The 21,001-nt window shown below is 36.9% G+C and overlaps 2 protein-coding genes across 2 annotated transcripts in view; both read right to left on the bottom strand.

Moving 5' to 3' along the window:
- Positions 1 to 1,821: 1,821 nt before the first annotated feature.
- Positions 1,822 to 21,001, bottom strand: part of LOC123524555 (kynurenine/alpha-aminoadipate aminotransferase, mitochondrial-like) — a 54,540-nt gene continuing 35,360 nt past the window's right edge. Inside the window, exons 10-11 of the mRNA XM_045302836.2 lie at positions 6,921 to 7,126; positions 1,822 to 5,052 (exon numbers count right to left, since the gene is read on the bottom strand). Coding sequence (XP_045158771.2) covers positions 5,005 to 5,052; positions 6,921 to 7,126 — 254 coding nt within the window. The 3' untranslated portion in view covers positions 1,822 to 5,004. The remainder of the gene's footprint in view (positions 5,053 to 6,920; positions 7,127 to 21,001) is intronic.
- Positions 16,193 to 19,717, bottom strand: LOC123524553 (uncharacterized). The gene is made up of 2 exons (XM_045302834.2): positions 19,544 to 19,717; positions 16,193 to 18,995 (listed from the first exon to the last, which is right to left on the bottom strand). The coding sequence occupies exon 2, from the start codon at positions 18,992 to 18,994 to the stop codon at positions 16,814 to 16,816; it is 2,181 nt and encodes a 726-aa protein (XP_045158769.2). The 5' UTR covers position 18,995; positions 19,544 to 19,717; the 3' UTR covers positions 16,193 to 16,813.

Genomic DNA, 21,001 nt, shown 5'->3' with positions numbered 1-21,001 from the left:
TGCAGCAACTGCCTACTTCAACCTCGTGTAATGTGGGTACTGCAGCAACTGCCTACTTCAACCTCGTGTAATGTGGGTACTGCAGCAACTGCCTACTTCAACCTTGTGTAATGTGGATACTACAGTATGTGTAATGTGGATACTACAGTAACTGCCTACTTCAACCTTGTGTAATGTGGATACTACAGTATGTGTAATGTGGGTACTACAGTAACTGCCTACTTCAACCTCATGTAAAGCAGCTATATAGTTACCTGGTGTAAAGCACTATCCACTATTATTTCCTGTAAATGCAGAAATTGCAGTAACTGTTCACTTTTACCTCATGTAATGTAGATATATTGCAGTAACTGTTCACTTTTACCTCATATGATGTGGTTTACTGCAGCAATAGCACAGTTGCATCAAGAAAATAGCTCTACTAACGGGATTCAAAATATTTTTAACAAGAGGCCCAAATGGGCCTAAGTTGCTCCCCTGAAGAAAACCTTAACCATCTGACTTTGCTCCAAACTAGGTTTGGTGAACATCCTTCAAACTGTTCATTAAAAACAAAAGTTATTTAAAGGTTTTTTTCTATATTTTGCAGTCATACACCAAAAATGCATAACCATCACAAGAAATCATTCAAAAGTATTTCTATTTTAACTTTAATGGCCCCTAAAAGAGCCCATGTGGCCCCTTTGAACAAATTTAGCATCAGACCTTATAATGATGTTACAGACCAAGTTTGATGAAGATCCATTATGAGGTTCATGAGAAGAAATACTTTAAAGGTATTTCTTTTCAAGGTCTAGAGAGCCCCCCAATTGAACAAACAAGGTAAAGAAACTTATAATGATGCTCCAGACATCAATCAGTTCAAGAGAAGAAGTCATTAAAAGGCATTTCTATTTTTAACTCTAGCGGCCCTTTAAAAGGGGCCAAGCACACCCTCCCCCACACAACTTGGTCTTGATTTTTAAAGTTTCTCATATAGAAGTATGTAATTTATGCTTACTCAAAAGAATTAATTCTTACTCAGTAGAACAGTACACTGTTCAGCAGTTTTCTCCTTATTCAATAGGCATTATTACAGTTAGCTAGTTTTATTTCTATTTTAAGCTCTAGTGTCCCCCACCCCACTCCCCCCTTTGAATAAATTTGGGAGAGGACCATATAATTATGCTACACACAAAGTTTAATGCAGATCCATGAAGTGGTTCATGAGAAGAAAACTTTAAAGGTATTTCTATTATTAGCTCTAGTGGCCCCTATAAGGGACCAAGTGCCCAAATTTGATCAAATTTGTGAGAGAACCATATAATGATTCTACAGACCAAGTTTGAAGTCCATCAAGCAGTTCAAGATAAGTTGTTTAAAGGTATTTCTATTTTTAACTCTAGTGGCCCCTAAAAGGGGACAAGTGCCCCCATTTGAACAAATTTGGGAAAGGACCTTAAAATAATGCTACAGACCAAGTTTGATGAAGATCTATCTAGCAATTCATAAAAAGAAGTTGTTTAAAGGTTTTTCTATTTTTTCAGCACTAGCAGCCCCTAAAAGGGGCTAATGCCCCCATTTGAACAAACTTGATAGAAGACCTCACCAGTATGCTATAGACCAAATGTGGTGTTATTCTGACCAGTAATTTCAGAGAAGATGTTTACATGAAAATGTGGACGCCGGATGATGGAGGCCAGATTATCCACATCCACCTATACTAATAGCTCACCCTGAACCTTTGGTTCAAGTGAGCTAAAAATATAAACATATATTTTATCCTCCAAAACTTGAGTAAAAATATCAAAGAAAAAGGAAGAAAATTACAATGACCAAAAGTTGTAATAAATTATATTTTTATTCATCTCATCACTTCAAAATAAATGTGAAAAATTATAAAAAAAAATCAAAAACAAATCATGACACAACAGCAAGGGGTAGTTATGCTACTTCAGTACCAATATTAGATCTATACAAACAGCTCTGAATCTGATTACCCCTACTGGGCCTCGATCAAACTGCAGCATGCCATCAGCTGTCTGGATGGGGCAGAATAAAAACCATGACTATAGATACATAATATATTTACACAGCAAGCTTTTGTATTTAATTTGTCTTAACATTACCCAAGATCCAAATAGAAAGTCAAATTACAGTTACTCTACTAGCTTCACACTGATTCTGTAGCAAATAAATTTCATTTTATGTTCAAAAGTGCTCTTTTTATTTGGAATAAACCTTACTGAAACTATCTGATACATTGTTTGTATATCTATTTCTATGTTGAGATGTTCTTTTTTTTTACTTTCAAAAAGACTGGAACAAATTGAAATAAACATTGAAAAAAAAAATCTTGGATGACAGAAACTGACAAGAAGATGTCTACTATCAAAATATCTTGGATCTTTTTGAAATCTGAAATGTTCTTCGAGTTAGTAAAAATGATATGCCCCACTTAATGCATTCAGTACTTGCACAAGGAACAGAAATGATTTGGTCACTGTGCACTGTTCTGGGTCAACATGACGTTGACCTTTGACCTACTGACTGCAAAATCAGTAAGGGTCATCTGCTGGTCATGATCAACCTCCCTATTAAGTTTCTTCATCTTAGGCCCATTCATTCTCAAGTTATCATCTGGAAATGGTTTAATTGTTCCTAGTCACTGTGACCTTAAAATCAATAGGGATCATCTGCTGGTCATGATCAACTTCCCTATAAAGTTTTGTGATCCTAGGCCCAAGTGTTCTCAAATTATCCTCCAGAAATGGTTTAACTGTTCCATTTCGCTGTGAACTTGACCTTTGACCTACTGACCTCAAAATCATTAGGGGTCATCTGCTTTCATGATCAACCTCTATCAACTTTCATGATCCCAGGCCCAAGTGTTCTCAAGTTATCGTCCAGAAATGGTTTAACTGTTCCGGGTCACTGTGACCTTGACCTTTATTCTACTGACCTCAAAATTGCTAGGGGTCATCTGCTGGTCATGACCAACCTCCCTATCAACTTTTATGATCCTAGGCCCAAGCGTTCTCGAGTTATCATCCGGAAACCATTTAACTGTCCTGGGTCACTGTGACTTTGACCTACTGACCTCAAAATCAATAGAAGTCATCTGCTGGTCATGACCAACCACCCTATCAACTTTCATGATCTTAGGCCAAAGCGTTCTTGAGTTATCATCCAGAAACAGATTGGTCTACGGACAGACAAACCGACCGACTGACCTATCGACCAACATCTGCAAAACAATATACCCCACTTTCTTCAAAGGGGTGCATAAATATTGAAAATGTGACCCTCCTTCAGTCATTAATAAATGCTTATAATGGAGGTAGATTTTATTATGTAATTAGCTAAGCTCCAACTAGTTTAGAAAAACTTATACACTATTATAGTTTTTTGAGACCAATAACACATTTATAATATCATGTATAAAATAGAAACATATATACTTCCGGTATTTAACATGAATTTATAAATGCCTGATAAAAGGAACTTTATCAACTGTCTATGGGTCTGGCAAAATGAGTATAAACATGGACAAAATGTTAAAAGAAACACTGGACCATCTGCCAAGACTAATAAATAGCTCAACCTGAACAACACAAAATTTAGTAACGTACTGATAAAGCTGTAGTCTACAAATTAATTTAAACCTTTACACTGCTAAATTTCTAAAATGGACTGGTCTATCATTCAATTTGGGCAGTATCATTTATCATTCAAAGGGGTGTTCGCTGAAAATTTACTGACTGAATAGCGAGCGAACAGTGCAGTCTGCTCTGGTCGTAAAGGCCGAATCACTTGCCGCCAGCAGGCTGATCTTGGTCTGCTCTGGTCGCAAAGGCAGAACCACTTGCCGCCAGCAGGCTGATCTTGGTCTGCTCTGGTCGCAAAGGCAGAACCACTTGCCGCCAGCAGGCTGAAGGTTAAAATAATGCAATAACTATACAGACAACAAAAGCTAACTTTGTATGTTATACAGTAACAAAGAATAAAACAATCATAAAAAGATATTTCAACATTCTGAGTACATCATTTATATACTTTATTATCAAACAATACTGCAGTACTTTTATATAAGGTACATTTGTATAATATTCTTTTCACAACATTGCAATATATGAAATAGTTACTCGTTGTTTCATTCACCTTAGTTCTGTAACAATGTTTCTGCTAATTTCTCTTTAAACATTAGACATTTCAAAACATATTCATAAATAAGACAATAACTAGTGTTCGAATCACCTAATCCGTAACAGTGTTTTTTTTCAAATCGGGCTTCATTTTGCATTCGTCCGATCCTGATATTAAATACAATCTGAAGGTGGTATTAGGATCTTTATAAAGTTTTAATCTTTAAGAATGTCAATTATATGTTAAATATGTATTTTTCCTACTATAAAAATGAGGCTGAATTACAATTTCGAAAAATAACTTTTTTTCTAAGAACTTCTACAATTTTCTTATCATTATTTTTTATGAAATAACTCAAAAAATCATATACAAAGATGATAACAATATGTAGAACTATGTAATACCCATTGTGTGGTTTGGAAGTCAAAATTAGTGACTGAAAAACCTGATCTCCACAAAATCAAGGAAGTCTTCACTATATAAGGTAAAACATAATCATTTTATACAATAACGACAATTTTAAAGGCATAAAAATTTCCCTGAATCTTCTGTCAACGAGAATACTGAAGGCATAATGATTTCTCTGAAACATTTGTTAACTGCAATACTAAAAGCATAAAATTTTCAATGAAACATCAGTTTATGACAACACAAAAAATTCCCTGAAACATCTGTACACTCTTGACCTACTTTGACACAAAGTATATCAGTACCAGTATGAACATTTTTTCCAATTATATATCTGTGTATTTTTTTTCAAATTATATCTGTATGTACTTTCTTCCAATTACATCTCTTTGTACTTGTTCTAGTTATATCTTTTTTTTCATGAAAGTGGTAAACCCTCAACTATATCACAGTTCATGTTGGAGTGCCGTTCTAACTAGACTGCTCCTCCTTTATCAAACCTGCAAGCCTTTCAAATGCCTGGAATAAGAACAAAGTAAAATATCAAAACTTATAACTGAGCCGTGCCATGAGAAAACCAACATAGTGGGTTTGCGACCAGCATGGATCCAGACCAGCCTGCGCATCTGCGCAGTCTGGTCAGGATCCATGCTGTTCGCTAACAGTTTCTCTAATTCCAATAGGCTTTGAAAGCGAACAGCATGGATCCTGACCAGACTGCGCGGATGCGCAGGCTGGTCTGGATCCATGCTGATCGCAAAGCCACTATGTTGGTTTTCCCATGGCATGGCTCAATTATAACTGTGAAAGGTTAAAAGAACACACTTCTTTCATCTAGTGTTAAAAGAAGAGGATATGACCAAACTGTTTTGTGACAAACAGCATGTTTAGTGTTGAACCCTTTTACAGATGGGTGCTACTCTTTTGCCTTTGTGTCATGTGAAACAGTGTGATCAAAATAATCTCTAAACCAAAGTGATATTTTGAAGAACAATCAACATTAATAAATATCCTACCATGATACAATAGGAAATTTAAACAAAACCTAACATCTGGCTAATGAAAGCTGTTAAACAATTATGTACTTTACACTGATGATAAATTTCCTTGTAATTATGAACACTTATGATAATAAGAAGTCATGGTTCCTTGAAGTGTTCCAAATAATCAGCTATGTGACTGTGATTGAAATCTATGTAGTTTTAGAATAAATCTATATTGCCATGAGACAGGCTATATTTTAGAATAAATCTATATTGCCATGAGACAGGCTATATTTTAGAATAAATCTATGTTGCCATGAGACAGGCTATATTTTAGAATAAATCTATGTTGCCATGAGACAGGCTATATTTTAGAATAAATCTATATTGCCATGAGACAGGCTATATTTTAGATTTGAAGCAACACTTGCTTCAATATTATCTCATATTACTGACATAAAATTACTTTGATTTAGAGATAATTTTGATCATGTGATTTCCAAAAGTGGAAACTGGTGGAAGATACCATATCCAGCAGTTCTAGACACCCGCTAAGACTGAGCTACTTTGATATCTGCCATATTGCCTATTTTGTTTTGTACCAAATGTGGAAAAAAGGATGAAGGGACAGCATCAGTAGAAGAATGGAACACTCAAAGTCAAGTTAAATTTAGGAGATAATGCTAGTTAATATTCCAAACAGCAGTTAAATTTGCAGGTCTTGCTGTTCACAGATATTAATAGAATAAAACCATGTCAGATGTTATCAAATTTACAGTATACCTATCAAAACAGTTTTAATTGTAAAAACTTGGATAAGAGACAAAGTCTGAAAGAGCCCCAATTTGAACAAACTTGGGAGAGGACCTAATAATGATGTTACAGACTAAGTTTAATGAAAATCCAAGCAGTTCATGAGTTGTTTAAAGGTATATTTAATTTTGGCTCTAGGCAGCCCCTATAAGGGGCCTTGTGCCTCCACTTGAACAAACGTGGGAGAGGACCTTATAATGATGCTACAGACCAAGTTTGTTTAACATCCTTTAAGCAGTTCAAGAGATAAAGTTTTTTTTTTTAAAGCTATTTCTAATTCTGGCTCTAGCGACCCCTAAAACGGATTTGAACAAAATTGGGAGAGATCCTTATAATGATTTCATAATCCTTGAATTCAGTTAATTGATCCTTTCAAAAGTCATTGGATATAAAGGGGTTATAAACCTGGCATAACATAGTAGATTGTATCATAATTATGATTATAAATCTGTCTACCAAAAATGAACTAAATCCTACCTTCCTTAAACAAGTTATCACAGGTACACAGACTGACACATGCATGGATGCACCAACATGGTGACTCCAGTATATATCTTTGTTAACAGTGGTATAATAAAGCAAAGAAATTACCGTATTCATTTGTTCTTCACTACACAATGAATAAGAAGCCCTCACATACTGACACGGCTGTGTAGCATCCACCTGAAATGCATTACCCGGAACAAAGAGGACATCTCTCTCTCGTGCCTTCACCGTAATCAGTTCATATGTATCCTTTACATTGAGCTTGAGCCACAGAAACATTCCACCTGATGGTTCATTCCACTCAGCCAGACCTTAAATATGTTTACAATAAACAAGCTTGTACCATACCAACAGGAGACATAGACATTTCATGAAAACATTTTTTTTCAGACCAAATTTCATTCTGAAGAAATGAAGCTGCATCTAAGTGGCATCCTTCCTGTTAATTAACAAACATTTTTAGTAGCAACCTTGAACCTGATGGTCCCATATGCATTCCTAACCATGATCTTAACCTTTAGCCTGTTGGTAGCTGGCTGATCATGGTCTGCACTGTTCACTATTCAGTCTGTAAATTTTCATTGAACACGCCTTTAAATAATGAATGGTACCGCCCAAATTTAATGACAGACCAGTCCATTTTAGAAATTTAGCATGTTTAAGGTTGAAATACTAGTATAGCTTAAGATTCATTTCATTATCTCTATCTTTGCACATATTGTAAATAGATAATTTTTTTCCCAATTTTCAAGTAACAGTTACCTTAGCCAGACTGGCCCAATATGCAATACAAGCCTTGCTCTTGATATAAACTCATCTGATTCTCTTTATGTTAACTTCTTAGGGATAGGCTGTGATACTAATGTAACCGACTCTTTTGCCTTCCTTTCAAATGTTTTGTATATCTCTTATATTCATATACAGTGTACATTGTCAAAGAAAAGAAAGGAGAAATGAAACAAGAGGGCCAAGATGGCTCTAGGTCGCTCACCTGAGAAACACACCATAACACACCATAATAGTGTAAACATGTTTGACCTAGTGATTACATGGATAAAAATATTCTGACCAATTATTATTAAAATTGGAGCAAAAATCTTGAGTACAGTCTGTGTCTGATAACTTTGGAGTGATGTCATGTTCGTTTATGTTTTCTGGACTTATAAAACTAACAAAATAGGTAAAGCAGCTTACATAAACAATAATATTGGGTATAATTTATTGCAACAGGTCTGTCAGTCCCTGTAGTTCAGTTGTTAAGCATTGATGTTTGAAACGTCAAAGTATGCGGGCCGTAGGTTCGAATCTAGGTAAGTGTTGTTTTTTTCTCTCTCACTTTCAGGGTAACCACCATAATCATTCATTTTTCTTGGAATATATTAATATATTTAGATAGAAATATTATTAAATTAATTTCTATTTAAAGGTGACCAGCCATCAGCTCTGTGTAAACACAACGTATTATGAACGCAAAGTCATGAAAACACTCGGAAATTTCGTGCAGGTTAAATTCCTCTCTGGTATATTGCCCGTATTTGCGTAGTCAACATGTCAGAGGCGTCCATGTCTGTTGTTGCAAAGAAAAACATTGTTCAGTATACGAATGATGATAAATGCATACTACAAAATATTCTGCAGGTTATTTCAAGCAACATCATTTCTCCATATTTCAGTTCGTCATTGTATACCGTAGTGCTTTATTTCTGCATTTTGAATATTTTCAATTGTCTTTGAAAAAAAATGTAATTAAAACTTAACAAGAGGACCATGATGGTCCTGAATCGCTCACCTCTTCCCACATGACCCAGTTTTGAGTATGAACGTCGTTTTTTTCTATTATTTGACAGAGTGACCTAGTTTTTGAGCTCATGTGACCCAGTTTTGAACTTGACCTAAATATTATCAAGATAAAAATTCTGACCAATTTTCATGAAGATCCATTGAAAAATATGGTCTCTAAAGAGGTCACAAGGTTTTTCTATTATTTGACCTATTGACCTAGTTTTCGAAGGTACGTGACCCTGTTTTGAACTTTATGTAGATGTCATCAAGTTGAAAATTCTCACTAATTTTCATGAAGATCTCATGAAAAATATGGCCTCTAGAGAGGTCACAAGGTTTTTCTATTTTTATACCTACTGGCCTAGTTTTTGACCGCACCCGACCCAGTTTCGAAACTGACCTAGATATCTTCAAGGTGACCATTCAGATCAATTTTCATGAAGATCCATTGAAAAATATGGCCTCTATAGAGGTCAAAAGATTTTAATAATTTTAGACCTACTGACCTAGTTTTTGACCGCAGTTGACCCAGTTTCAAACTTGACCTAGATATCATCAAGATGAACATTCAGACCAACTTTCATACAGATCCCATGAAAAGTATGGCCTCTAGAGAGGTCACAAGGTTTTTTTATTATTTGACCTACTGACCTAGTTTTTTAAGGCACGTGGCCCAGTTTCAAACTTGACCTAGATATCATCAAGGTGAACATTCTGACCAATTTTCATGAAGATCCATTCAAGGGTATGGCCTCTAGAGAGGTCACAAGGTTTTTCTATTTCAAGACCTACTGACCTAGTTTTTGATCGCAGTTGATCTAGTTTCAAACTTGACCTATATATCATCAAGATAAACATTCAGACCAACTTTCATACAGATCCCATGAAAAGTATGGCCTCAAGAGAGGTCACAACGTTTTTTCATTATTTGACCTACTGACCTACTTTTTGAAGGCACGTGACCCACTTTCGAACTTGACCTAGATATCATCAAGATGAACATTCTGACCAATTTTTATGGAGATCCATTCAAAAGTATGGCCTCTAGAGAGGTCACAAGGTTTTTCTATTTTTAGACCTACTGACCTAGTTTTTGACCACACATGACCCTGTTTCAAACTTGACCTAGATATCATCAAGATGAACATTCAGACCAACTTTCATACAGATCCCGTGAAAAATATGGCCTTTAGAGAGGTCACAAGGTTTTTCTATTATTTGACCTAATGACCTAGTTTTTGACCGCACGTGACCCACTTTCAAACTTGACCTAGATATCATCAAGATAAACATTCAGACCAACTTTCATACAGATCCCATGAAAAATATGGCCTCTAGAGAGGTCACAAGGTTTTTCTATTATTTGACCTACTGACCTACTTTTTGAAGACACGTGACCCACTTTCGAACTTGACCTAGATATCATCAAGGTGAACATTCTGACCAATTTTCATGAAGATCTCATGAAATATATGGCCTCTAGAGAGGTCACAAGGTTTTTCTATTTTTAGACCTACTAACCTAGTTTTTGATGGCACATGACCCAGTTTCGAATTTGATCTAGACATCATCAAGATGAACATTCTGACCAATTAACATGAAGATCTTATGAAATATATGGCCTCTAGAGAGGTCACAAGGTTTTTCTATTTTTAGACCTACTGACCTAGTTTTTGACGGCACGTGACCCAGTTTCGAACTTGACCTAGATATCATCAAGGTGAACATTCTGACCAATTTTCATGAAGATCTTATGAAATATATGGCCTCTAGAGAGGTCACAAGGTTTTTCTATTTTTATACCTACTGATCTAGTTTTTGATGGCACGTGACCCAGTTTCGAACTTGACCTAGATATCATCAAGATGAACATTCTGACCAACTTTCATAAAGATCCCACAAAAAATGTGACCTCTAGAGTGGTCACAAGCAAAAGTTTACGGACGGACGGACGCACAGACGACGGACGCTGCGTGATCACAAAAGCTCACCTTGTCACTATGTGACAGGTGAGCTAATAAAAAACAAAAAATAAATAAAAGTATAAATCACAGTGGGATTCGAACCAACGCGACAATGGAAATAAAAAGAATCGCACATGTAAGGCTGATGCTCTACGGCCGGTACTAATCTTTTACTTCAAAGTAAGCATACCAGCTAGTAATATAATATAAAAGTGTGCACTTAGATTATGATAATTATCGATGACCCCCCCCTCCCCCCTCTGACTTGGACTCGTCCAAATAGTCACTCCGAAGTTATCAGACGAGGACTGTATAAACAAGTATTTTCTTTGATTTGACCTAGTTTTTAATCCCACATGACCCATATTCATCTATTCTACCTAGATTTCATCAAGGAAATTATTCTGACTTAATTTCAGGAAGATCAACTGAAAAATATAGCCTCTATCGCATACACAAGGTTTTCTTTTGATTTGACCTAGTGACCTACTTTTTGACCCCAAATGACCCGTAATCGAACTTGACCTAGATTTCATCAAGGCAATCATTCTGACCAAATTTCATGAAGATCTGAAGGTCAATTGAAAGGTACAGCCTCTATCGCATATACAAGGGTTTTCTTTGATTTGACCTAGTGACCTACTTTTTGAACCAAGATGACCCATATTCAAACTTGGCCTAGATTTCATCAAGGTGATCATTCTGACAAAATTTCATGAAGATCAGTTGAAAAGTACAGCCTCTATCGCATACATCAGCGCATGTCTCCCCCAATGCAAAGTCCTATAGATAAGAAGTCAATAGGGGTCAGGACTGAAAGTCAAAGAGACACTAATGGTTGGCTGCAATAGGGATCATCTACTTGGCATGTCCATTCATCCCGCTAAGTTTCAACCCTCTTGGCCTAGTGGTTCTCATGTCACTGTTCAGGCTCCTGTGACCTTGACCTTTGACCAAGTGACCCCAAAATAAATAGGGGTCATCTACTCTGCATGTCCAATCATCCTATTAAGTTTCAACATTCTAGGTCAAGTGGTTCTCAAGTTATTTTCCGGAAATGATTTTACATGACCAGGCCCCTGTGACCTTGACCTTTAATAGACTGACCCAAAAATCAATAGGGGTCATCTACTCTGCATGTTCAATCATCCTATGAAGTTTCAACATTCTGGGTCAAGTTGTTCTCAAGTTATTGAATGGAAATTGTTTTCCATGTTTAGGCTCCTGTAACCTTGACCTTTAACAGAGTGACCCCAAAATCGATAGGGGTCATCTACTCTGCATGTTCAATCATCCTATGAAGTTTCAACATTCTGGATCAAGAGGTTCTCAAGTGATTGATCAGAAATGGTTATCAATGTTCAGGCCCCTGTGACCTTGACCTTTAACAGAGTGACCCCAAAAACAATAGGGGTCATTTACTTTGCAGGAACAATCATCCTATGAAGTTTCAACATTCTGGGTCGAGAGGTTCTCCAGTTATTGATCGGAAATGGTTTTCAATATTCTGGCCCCTGTGACCTTGACCTTTGACGGAATGACCCCAAGAACAATAGGGGTCGTCTACTCCAGCAGCCCTACAACCCTTTGAAGGTTCTAGATCAAATGGTTCTCCAGTTATTGATCGGAAATGAAGTGTGACGGACGGACGCTCCCACAGATGGACCTTTATTGGGTATTTCTTTTGTTAAAAAGTACCCAATATGCGACAAAAAGTACCCAATAAACACTACGGAATGAATAGAATCTACCGTTACCTATTGTTTTCTGTACCCAAGAAATGTTCATTCATGGGCTCGGACAGAAGGACGGACAGGGCAAAAACAATATGGGGGTACATAATTAAACCGTCTAGGAAATATGATCAGATCATTTTTGAAGTATTTTTTCCTGCATAACTCATACAAGAGAGTCATGATGACCCTGGACAGCTCACCTGAGTAATATGAGCTACATGTTTCAAATGTCAAACTGATGGTTTTTAGAATTTTTTTTGGAAGATTTTCCGATGTTCAATCAAGTAACCAATGGGTCAGGGCTAATTTTACCTGGGGAGGGTCATGATTTGAACAAATTTTTATAAGTCTACTAGGCAATGTTATCTATCAAATATCTAAGGTCTAGGCCTTCTGGTTGATTTTTAGCAAATTTATGAAGATTTCCCTATGTACAATCAAGTAATCCCTGGGGCTGGGTTAATTTGACCCTGGGAGGAGGGAGGGGGGGGTCAAGATTTGAACAAATTTTGTAGAGGTCCACTAGACAATGCTTCATGTCAAATATCTAAGCTCTAGGCCTTCTGGTTTATTTTTAGAAAATTTTGAAGATTTTTCTATGTACAATCAAGTAACCCCATGGGGTAGGGGTCAATTTGACCCTGGGGGTCATGATTTGAACAAATTTTGTAGAAGTCTACTAGGCAATGCTACATGTCAAATATCTAAGATCTAGGCCTTCTGGTTTATTTTCAAAATTTTTTTTGAAGATTTTCCTATGTAAAATCAAGTGACCCCTGGGGCGGGGTCAATTTTGACCCCAGTGGTCATGATTTGAACAAATGTTGTAGAGTTCCACTAGGCGATGCTACAAGTGAAATACCTGGGCCATAGGCTTTCTGGTTTACTTTAAGAAAATTTTGAAGGTTTTCCTATGTAAAATCAAGTGACCCATAGGGCGGGGTCAAAATTGACCCCGGGGTCATGATTTGAACAACTTTAGTAGAGATCCACTAGGCAATGCTACATGTCAAATATCTAAGCTCTAGGGCTTCTGTTTTTTGAGAAAATATTTTAAGATTTTCCTATGTAAAATCAAGTGACCCCAGGGGCGGGGTCATGATTTGAACAAATTTTGTAGAGGTCCACTAGGCAATGCTACTTGTGAAATATCTAAGCTCTAGGTCTCCTGGTTTATTTTTAGAAATTTTTTGAAGACTTTCCTCTGTAAAATCAAGTGACCCCTGGGGCAGGGTCAATTTTGACCCCGGGGTCATGATTTGAACAATTTTAGTAGAGGTCCACTAGGCAATGCTTCACACCAAATATCTAAGCTCTAGGGCTCTGGTTTTTGAGAAGAAGATTTTTAAAGTCTTTCCTTTCGGTTGCCATGGCAACCAGAGTTCTGTATGGAATTAAATTCTTTGAACAATTTTGAAAGGGGGCCACCCAAGGATCATTCCTGTGAAGTTTGGTGTAATGCTGCCCAGTGGTTTTCAAGAGGAACATTTTTTTAAAAATTGTTGACGGACAACGCACGACTGACGACGGACATCAAGCGGTCACAAAAGCTCACCTGGTCACTTTGTGACAGGTGAGCTAATAAAAAGTGACCCCTGGGGCAGGGCCTTCTTTCACCCCAGGGTTATAATTTGAACGATCTTGTTAGAAAACAACTAAGCAATGCTGCATACCAAATATCAAAAGCCTAGGCCTTGAACTCTTAGACAAGAAGATTTTTAAAGTTTTATTTCTATAAAAGTCTATGTAAAACTTGTAACACCCGGCACAAGGCCTCTTTTCACCCCAGGGTAATAATTTAACAAGAGGGTCATGATGACCCTGGATCGCTCACCTGAGTAATATGAGCTACATGTTTCAAATGTCAAACGGATGATTTTTAGAAGTTTTTTGGAAGATTTTCCGATGTACAATCAAGTAACCCCTGGGGCGGGGCCAATTTTATCCCGGGGGTCATGATTTGAACAAAGTTTGTAGAAGTCTACTAACAATATTACATATCAAATATCTAAGACATAGGCCTTCTGGTTTATTTTTAGCAAATTTATGAAGATTTCTCTATGTACAATCAAGTAACCCCTGGGGCTGGGTCAATTTGACCACGGGGGGGGAGGGGGGGGGGGGGGGTCAAGATTTAAATAAACTTTGTAGAGGTCCACTAGGCAATGCTACATGTCAAATATCTAAGCTCTAGGCCTTCTGGTTTATTTTTAGAAAATTTTGAAGATTTTTCTATGTACAATCAAGTAACCCTATGGGGCGGGGTCAATTTGACCCTGGGGGTCATGATTTGAAAAAAATTTGTAGAAGTCTACTAGGCAAAGCTACATGTCAAATATCTAAGACCTAGGCCTTCTGGTTTATTTTTAGAATTTTTTTTAAGATTTTCCTATGTAAATTCAGGTCACCCCTGGGTCAGGGGTAATTTTGACCCTGGGGGTCATGATTTGAACAATTTTGTAGAGGTTCACTAGGCAATGCTACATGTCAAATATCTAAGCTCTAGGCCTTCTGGTTTATTTTTTTTTTAAATTTTGAAGATTTTCCTGTAGAAATCTATGTAAAATCAAGTGACCCCTGGGGCGGGGTCAATTTTGACTCCAGGGTCATGATTTGAACCGAATTGGTAGAGGTCCACTAGGCAATGCTTCACACCAAATATCTAAGCTCTAGGGCTACTGGTTTTTGAGAAGAAGATTTTTAAAGTTTTTCCTTTCAGTTGCCATGGCAACCAGAGTTCTGCATGGAATTCAATTATTTGAACAATTTTGAAAGGGGACCACCCAAGGAACATCCCTGTGAAGTTTCATCAGAATTGGCCAGTTGGTTTAGGAGGAGATGTTGTTTAAAGGAAAGTGTGGATGGACGACTGACAGACCGACATGCAACGGACGCTGGATGGTGAGCGATCACAATACCTCACCCTGAGCACTTTGTGCTCAGATGAGCTAAAAATCTTGTTAGAGGATAACAAGGCAATGCTACATACCAAATGTCAAAGGCCTAGGTCTTGTGGTTCTAGACAAGAAGATTTTTAAAAAATCCTATATAAGTCTATGTAAAACTTGTGACCCCTGGGTTGGGCCTCTTCTCTCTTCTGAGGCATAATTTGAATAATTTTGGTACAGGTCCACTAGGAAATGCAACATACCAAATATCAAAAACCTAGGCCTTGCAGTTTCAGACAATCATCCCAGGGTAATAATTTTAACAATCTTGTTAGAGGACCACAAGACAATGCTACATATTAACAAATATCAAAGGCCTATGTCTTGTGGTTTCAGACAAGAAGATTTTAAAGGTTTTTTCCTATAAAAGTCTATGTAAAATTTGTGACACCTGGGACAGGGCCTCATTTCACCCCAGGGGAAGAATTCGAACAACTTCACAGAGGACCATTAGATGATGTCACATGCCAAATATCAAAGTTCTATGCCTTGTGGTTTTGGACAAGAAGATTTTTTAAAAGTTTTTCCTTTTGGTTGCCATGGCTGTTCTATATAGAATTCCATTTTTTGACTAATTTTAAGGAGAACTATCCAAGGAATATCTCTGTGAAGTTTCATCAAAATTAGCCTGGTGCTTTAGGAGATGTTGTTTAAATGGAAGTGTGGACAGACTGACACCGGACGGACGCTGGATGGTGAGCGATCACAATAGCTCACCCTGAGCACTTTGTGCTCAGGTGAGTTAAAAAGCTGGAAAGGTCGCCATATGACCTAAATTGTGCCAGTGTGACTTTAAACCCAACAAGATTAAAGGAATTTGATACTGGTAATTCTGGAAATAGTTCTTTCATTTGGTTGAAATTGCCTTAGTAATTTAAGATGAAATCCATGTTCTTAAAGCAAAGTGGAAGAAAAAATCAACAAAAAACAATTATAGCATCTGAAACTATTACGTTTACATTTTACAAGTATAATATACAAATATATCTCTTACAATTTGTACTGTGTGACAAACAAAATAGCTTTTCTACATAATTTACAGACCACAAAAATATTTTCATAAATAATTACATTAATTTTTATTGCCATTTGTTCACTTCTTATTTTACAAACATTTATTAAATAAAAGATACTTTGTACTTTAAAATATCTTAGTAAATATATAAATGTACCCTTCAATGAATGGTTAAAATACTATTTGTAGTAACGCTACTGTATATGAGCCGAGCCATGAGAAAACCAACATAGTGCGTTTGCCACCAGCATGGATCCAGACCAGCCTGCGCATCCGCATAGTCTGGTCAGGATCCATGCTGTTCGCTAATGGTTTCCCTAATTGCAATAGGCTTTGAAAGCGAACAACATGGATCCTGACCGCACAGGCTGGTCAGGATCCATGTTGGTCGCAAATGCACTATGTTGGTTTTTTTATAGTGTGGCTCATATATATTTGTATTAACTGTATAAAGTAAAACTGAAGGTAGTTAATCAAGAAGCTTAACATTTCCCAGTTCATCTGTTTGTTGTTGCAATATCATGCTTTGATTCACGTATCATCTGTTTTTTTTTTATGGTATCCTTCTCCTGAGAGAAATTGTACTCAGCAGTTTACATATATGAATGTTTGCAGCATTGTTTCTTGGACGTATATTGCGAGACTTTATATAGCAGCAAAGAGCAGCGTCGTATCTGTTCTCCTGTTCAAAACATTGTCCCAGTAAATTCAGCGCTGTTTCTCTGTGTGCGAGGTCTGGATTGGTATCGATTGTAGTGGCAAGTTGTAAAAGGGCCCGCTGTTGATCTGCTCCTCTCTGAAGGTGTCTGTAAGTCTTGTACTGTAAGAAGTAAAGGTAAGGGAGTGAATCCACCACTGCACTATCCATCCAGTCATCATCTTCATCCCTCTGTAGCAAGTCTTCTTGTGTAGATCGAAACATTTCATATCGCAATTCTTGGGGGACACAGTTGATTTCACAACGCATGAACACAACACAAAAAGCTGCAATATCTTTTACAAGTTCTTCATTGCCTGTATCACATTTATTGATAAATCCTTGTGTTAGGGTTAATGTGTAACTTTTGTTGCACCCACACACAGGTGTAACAACATGTAAGTCAAACTTTTCACCAACATAACTAAGAACATACTCTGTCTTTTCTGTTTCTCCTGCACAGTATAATGCAGATGCAAATTTCAGCCTGCTAGATGACACATCGGAGTTCAATCCTGCTGAAAACAAAGCAAGTGCCAAGTGGGATACAGAATTGCCAGCATCAGAGTCTCTGGATGCCATCACAGATCCAAGGGAAGAGCAAAACTGCAGAGCTAAAAGTCTGCACACTGATTTCTGCCATATATCAGATTCTGCTGTGCAATATGTTTTAACCAAAATGGACAGTACATTGAAAAGCAGAACAGGCACCATTTCATTTCTAACAAGTTTGATTATTATGTAATAAAATACTTTCCGTACCATTTGAAAAAATTGATATATTAAAATTGTTAAAGCCTTAGAAGACCTATCAGCTGAGGAGTGGTAATAACAACCACATGGATACACTGCTAACATGTTCATCTTCCTCTGAAATCTCATGCCAAGGTCATCAACAGGAATATCCATTAATGCCCTGACTTCATCTTGTATGATGGTTTCCAGGATTGTAAGAAGCTGTTGTTGGACTGGAAAAGAAATCCTCCCAGCCATCAAGTTGTTTTCAGGTATTATGAAATGTGGACAATTTACTTGTCTAACACAGTTCTGCAATGACACCAAGCAAAATTTTAAACATGCAAGTAAATTGTGCTCCTGCCATCGATTTAAATGTGTAGTGTGTACACAATGAAATAAAACATTTTTACACATGAAGCTAGAAATGGCACCTTCACACTGTCGACTGATAACTGTTTTAAGAATCATCTTCATCAAGATGTAACATCTTATCTGTGTGATGTTCAAACAAAACATCAGACATCTTTCTGCTTTGGAAGTAGATATTCTCCATTCAAGTTCTTCATCAACTCCATGCTTACTGCCTACTGGTACAACAAAACACCCTGTAGTCTCACAGTATCTCTTTATTTCGTCTGTGGGCCACCCTCCTATGCCTTGCTTTGATAGCCAGAGTTGGGCTTCTTTAGGCCAAGTTTTACATTGATAGGCTCTAACTTCATCAATAGCTGAGAAAGTATCATATCCTTGAATTGTAAATGCTGGGCCATTTACAACACAACCATTTTCTAGTACTGGAAATAAATGTGCTGGACCATTTACAACATAAAACTTATCTTTGTCAGTGTAAAAATGGTTGACAAATGTTCTTCCTCTTCCATCTGCAAGAAAACCTTGCTGTGTCCTATGGTAATTACAGGTGCAAGGAGATGGTTCATCAGTTCTCAGATATTGGAGAAGACAGTAGCCCGGAGATGTGGTTTCATCTTTGGTCATTAGAAGATTCCCCATACCTGGTTGCCACATACTCCAATCCTGTATCACATTGTAGGAAGTGTTGCAGTGGAGTATATCTAAGTCTGACTTTAGTCCTGGAGTTGTTGAACCTTCCACCTGACTTCCAAAATAATAAGTGGACCACTTTTCTCCTGTTAGTATCTCCTTAACCTTAAATACAGATTCATACAACAACAACATCCTTCTCCTCTTCAGTACTGTTCTCTTATTCACATCAATATCACCGAGTGCTTCTGATAATTTCAATGATAATCTTTCGGAATGACCAGGAGCTTGAAACATTCTGAAATCATTTAAAATAGAGCTCAATAACCAACAGATTATACATAAGAATTTTCAGTAAACATTAAACACATTTATGAGTTTTTGGACATGTTTTGTGGAAAGCAGACATAACACAAAATATCATTTAATTACATTTACTACATTTATTTGAATCGCGCCATGAGAAATCCAACATAGTGGCTTTGCGACCAGCATGAATCCAGACATCCGTGCAGTCTGGTCAGGATTCATGCTGTTCGCTAACGGTTTCTCTAATTGCTATAGACTTTGAAAGCGAAAAGCATGGATCCTGACCAGACTGCGCGGATGTGCAGGCTGGTCTGGATCCATGCTGGTCGCAAAGCCACTATGTTGGTTTTCTCATGGCGCGGCTCATTTGTATTTAACAACAGAAGAGGTTCAACATAAAGAAATACACAATGTACCCGAGCGTCAATATAAATATAACTATAACATTATAACAGATAATGGTAAAATAAAAATGTGATTATTATACATTATTATAAGAAAAAAAAAAACTTTCTAAAATTTAATGTGTACACTTACTTTTGAGATGGATGAGAAGAAACCTGATATTCCAAAAACGAGCTGTAAAAGTTTCTGTCAAGCTTCTATAAAATGTGCGGAATAAATAAGGCTGAACAATTATCTTATGAAACTATTTTACAAGCAAGTCATACAAGTGGTGTTTCAAACTGTTAGAGTTTGTAGAACATGAAATGCTCCCCCCTTGATGCATTCAGTAACTGCACAAGGAACAGAAATCATTTGGTAACTAAGCACTGGACATTTGACATCCTGACCTCAAATAAATAATAATGGGTCAATTACCAGTTATAAGTGACCTATGTATCAAATGTGATCTTAAACCAAAGCATTCTCTAGTTATTTAGCAAAAAAAAAATCTACTGTTCTGCATGTATGTGACCTTGACCTTTGACCTTCTGTCCTCAAAATTGATTGGGGTAATCTGCTGGTCATGATCAACCTCCCTATTAGGTTTCGTGATCCTAGGTCCAAGCGTTCTCAAGTTATCATCCGGAAACAGTTTAACTGTTCCAAGTCACTGTGTCCTTGACCTTTTGGCTTCCTTACAAGAAGAATTGAATATTCTAAGTAGAATTAACATTCTAAGTGAAGCTCAAACTTACCAGTCAGCGACTTTAACCACTCGGCTAAGGAGGCCCTGGGAGACTTTTTATGGCCACCACATGGCATTTAAAAAATTCCTGTTCTGATACTTAATAAAATCTGAAGATCCTTTAGAAACACAGAATGCAAACAAGCACTTAGTTTGAATGAGTCTGTTTGCGAGGGGTAATGGAAAGTGAAACAGCCCTCACGTCCCCAGGCACCAGCTTCTTGGGAATTACATTACATAGATATTGAATGAACTCCATGATCCCAGAAGATGAGATGCTATAACAACACTGAAAATGTTGGGGGTGCAGCAAATCATATACTGGCTCCATCACTCTAATAGTTGGTGCAGGGGCAGCCGCCCATCAGCCCTCTCATTTAATGTTAATATTATAAAGTTTTTAAAACAAAGAAATTGTCAAAATTATACATAGCTCATACATAAAATTGTGGCACACTGGAAATTGCATTACATCTGTAACATCCCTCAAAGATAAATCACAGGAAATTAAAAGTGAAAGTGATGTAGCCAATCTTCTTAATACAGTAATTTTAGTCCTTAAAATTTTGCTAAAAATTTTGTGAAAGTGATCTTTGGTAGAAAACTACTTATATCAGAATTATACCTATAGTTTTCATTTCATGGTAAAAACCAAAGTTGAACAAAGGAGTCTGGGAAGTTTTTGAAACACGATAGATAGTCAGCATTTTACTGTGCAAACTTTTGCTTATTTTCTGATTTCTAAAATGCCAGATATACATCTTATATTGAAATTTGTATATTAAACGGAAGAAATTCAGTTGTTCATCCTAATAATGAATGGGTAGATTAAGGTGATCAATCACATTTGAGCAACCTTTTCT

This window comes from Mercenaria mercenaria, chromosome 3, assembly GCF_021730395.1.
Source record: "Mercenaria mercenaria strain notata chromosome 3, MADL_Memer_1, whole genome shotgun sequence".
NCBI classification, from domain to species: Eukaryota; Metazoa; Mollusca; class Bivalvia; order Venerida; family Veneridae; genus Mercenaria; species Mercenaria mercenaria.
This window is presented reverse-complemented; position numbering and strand designations above follow the sequence as displayed.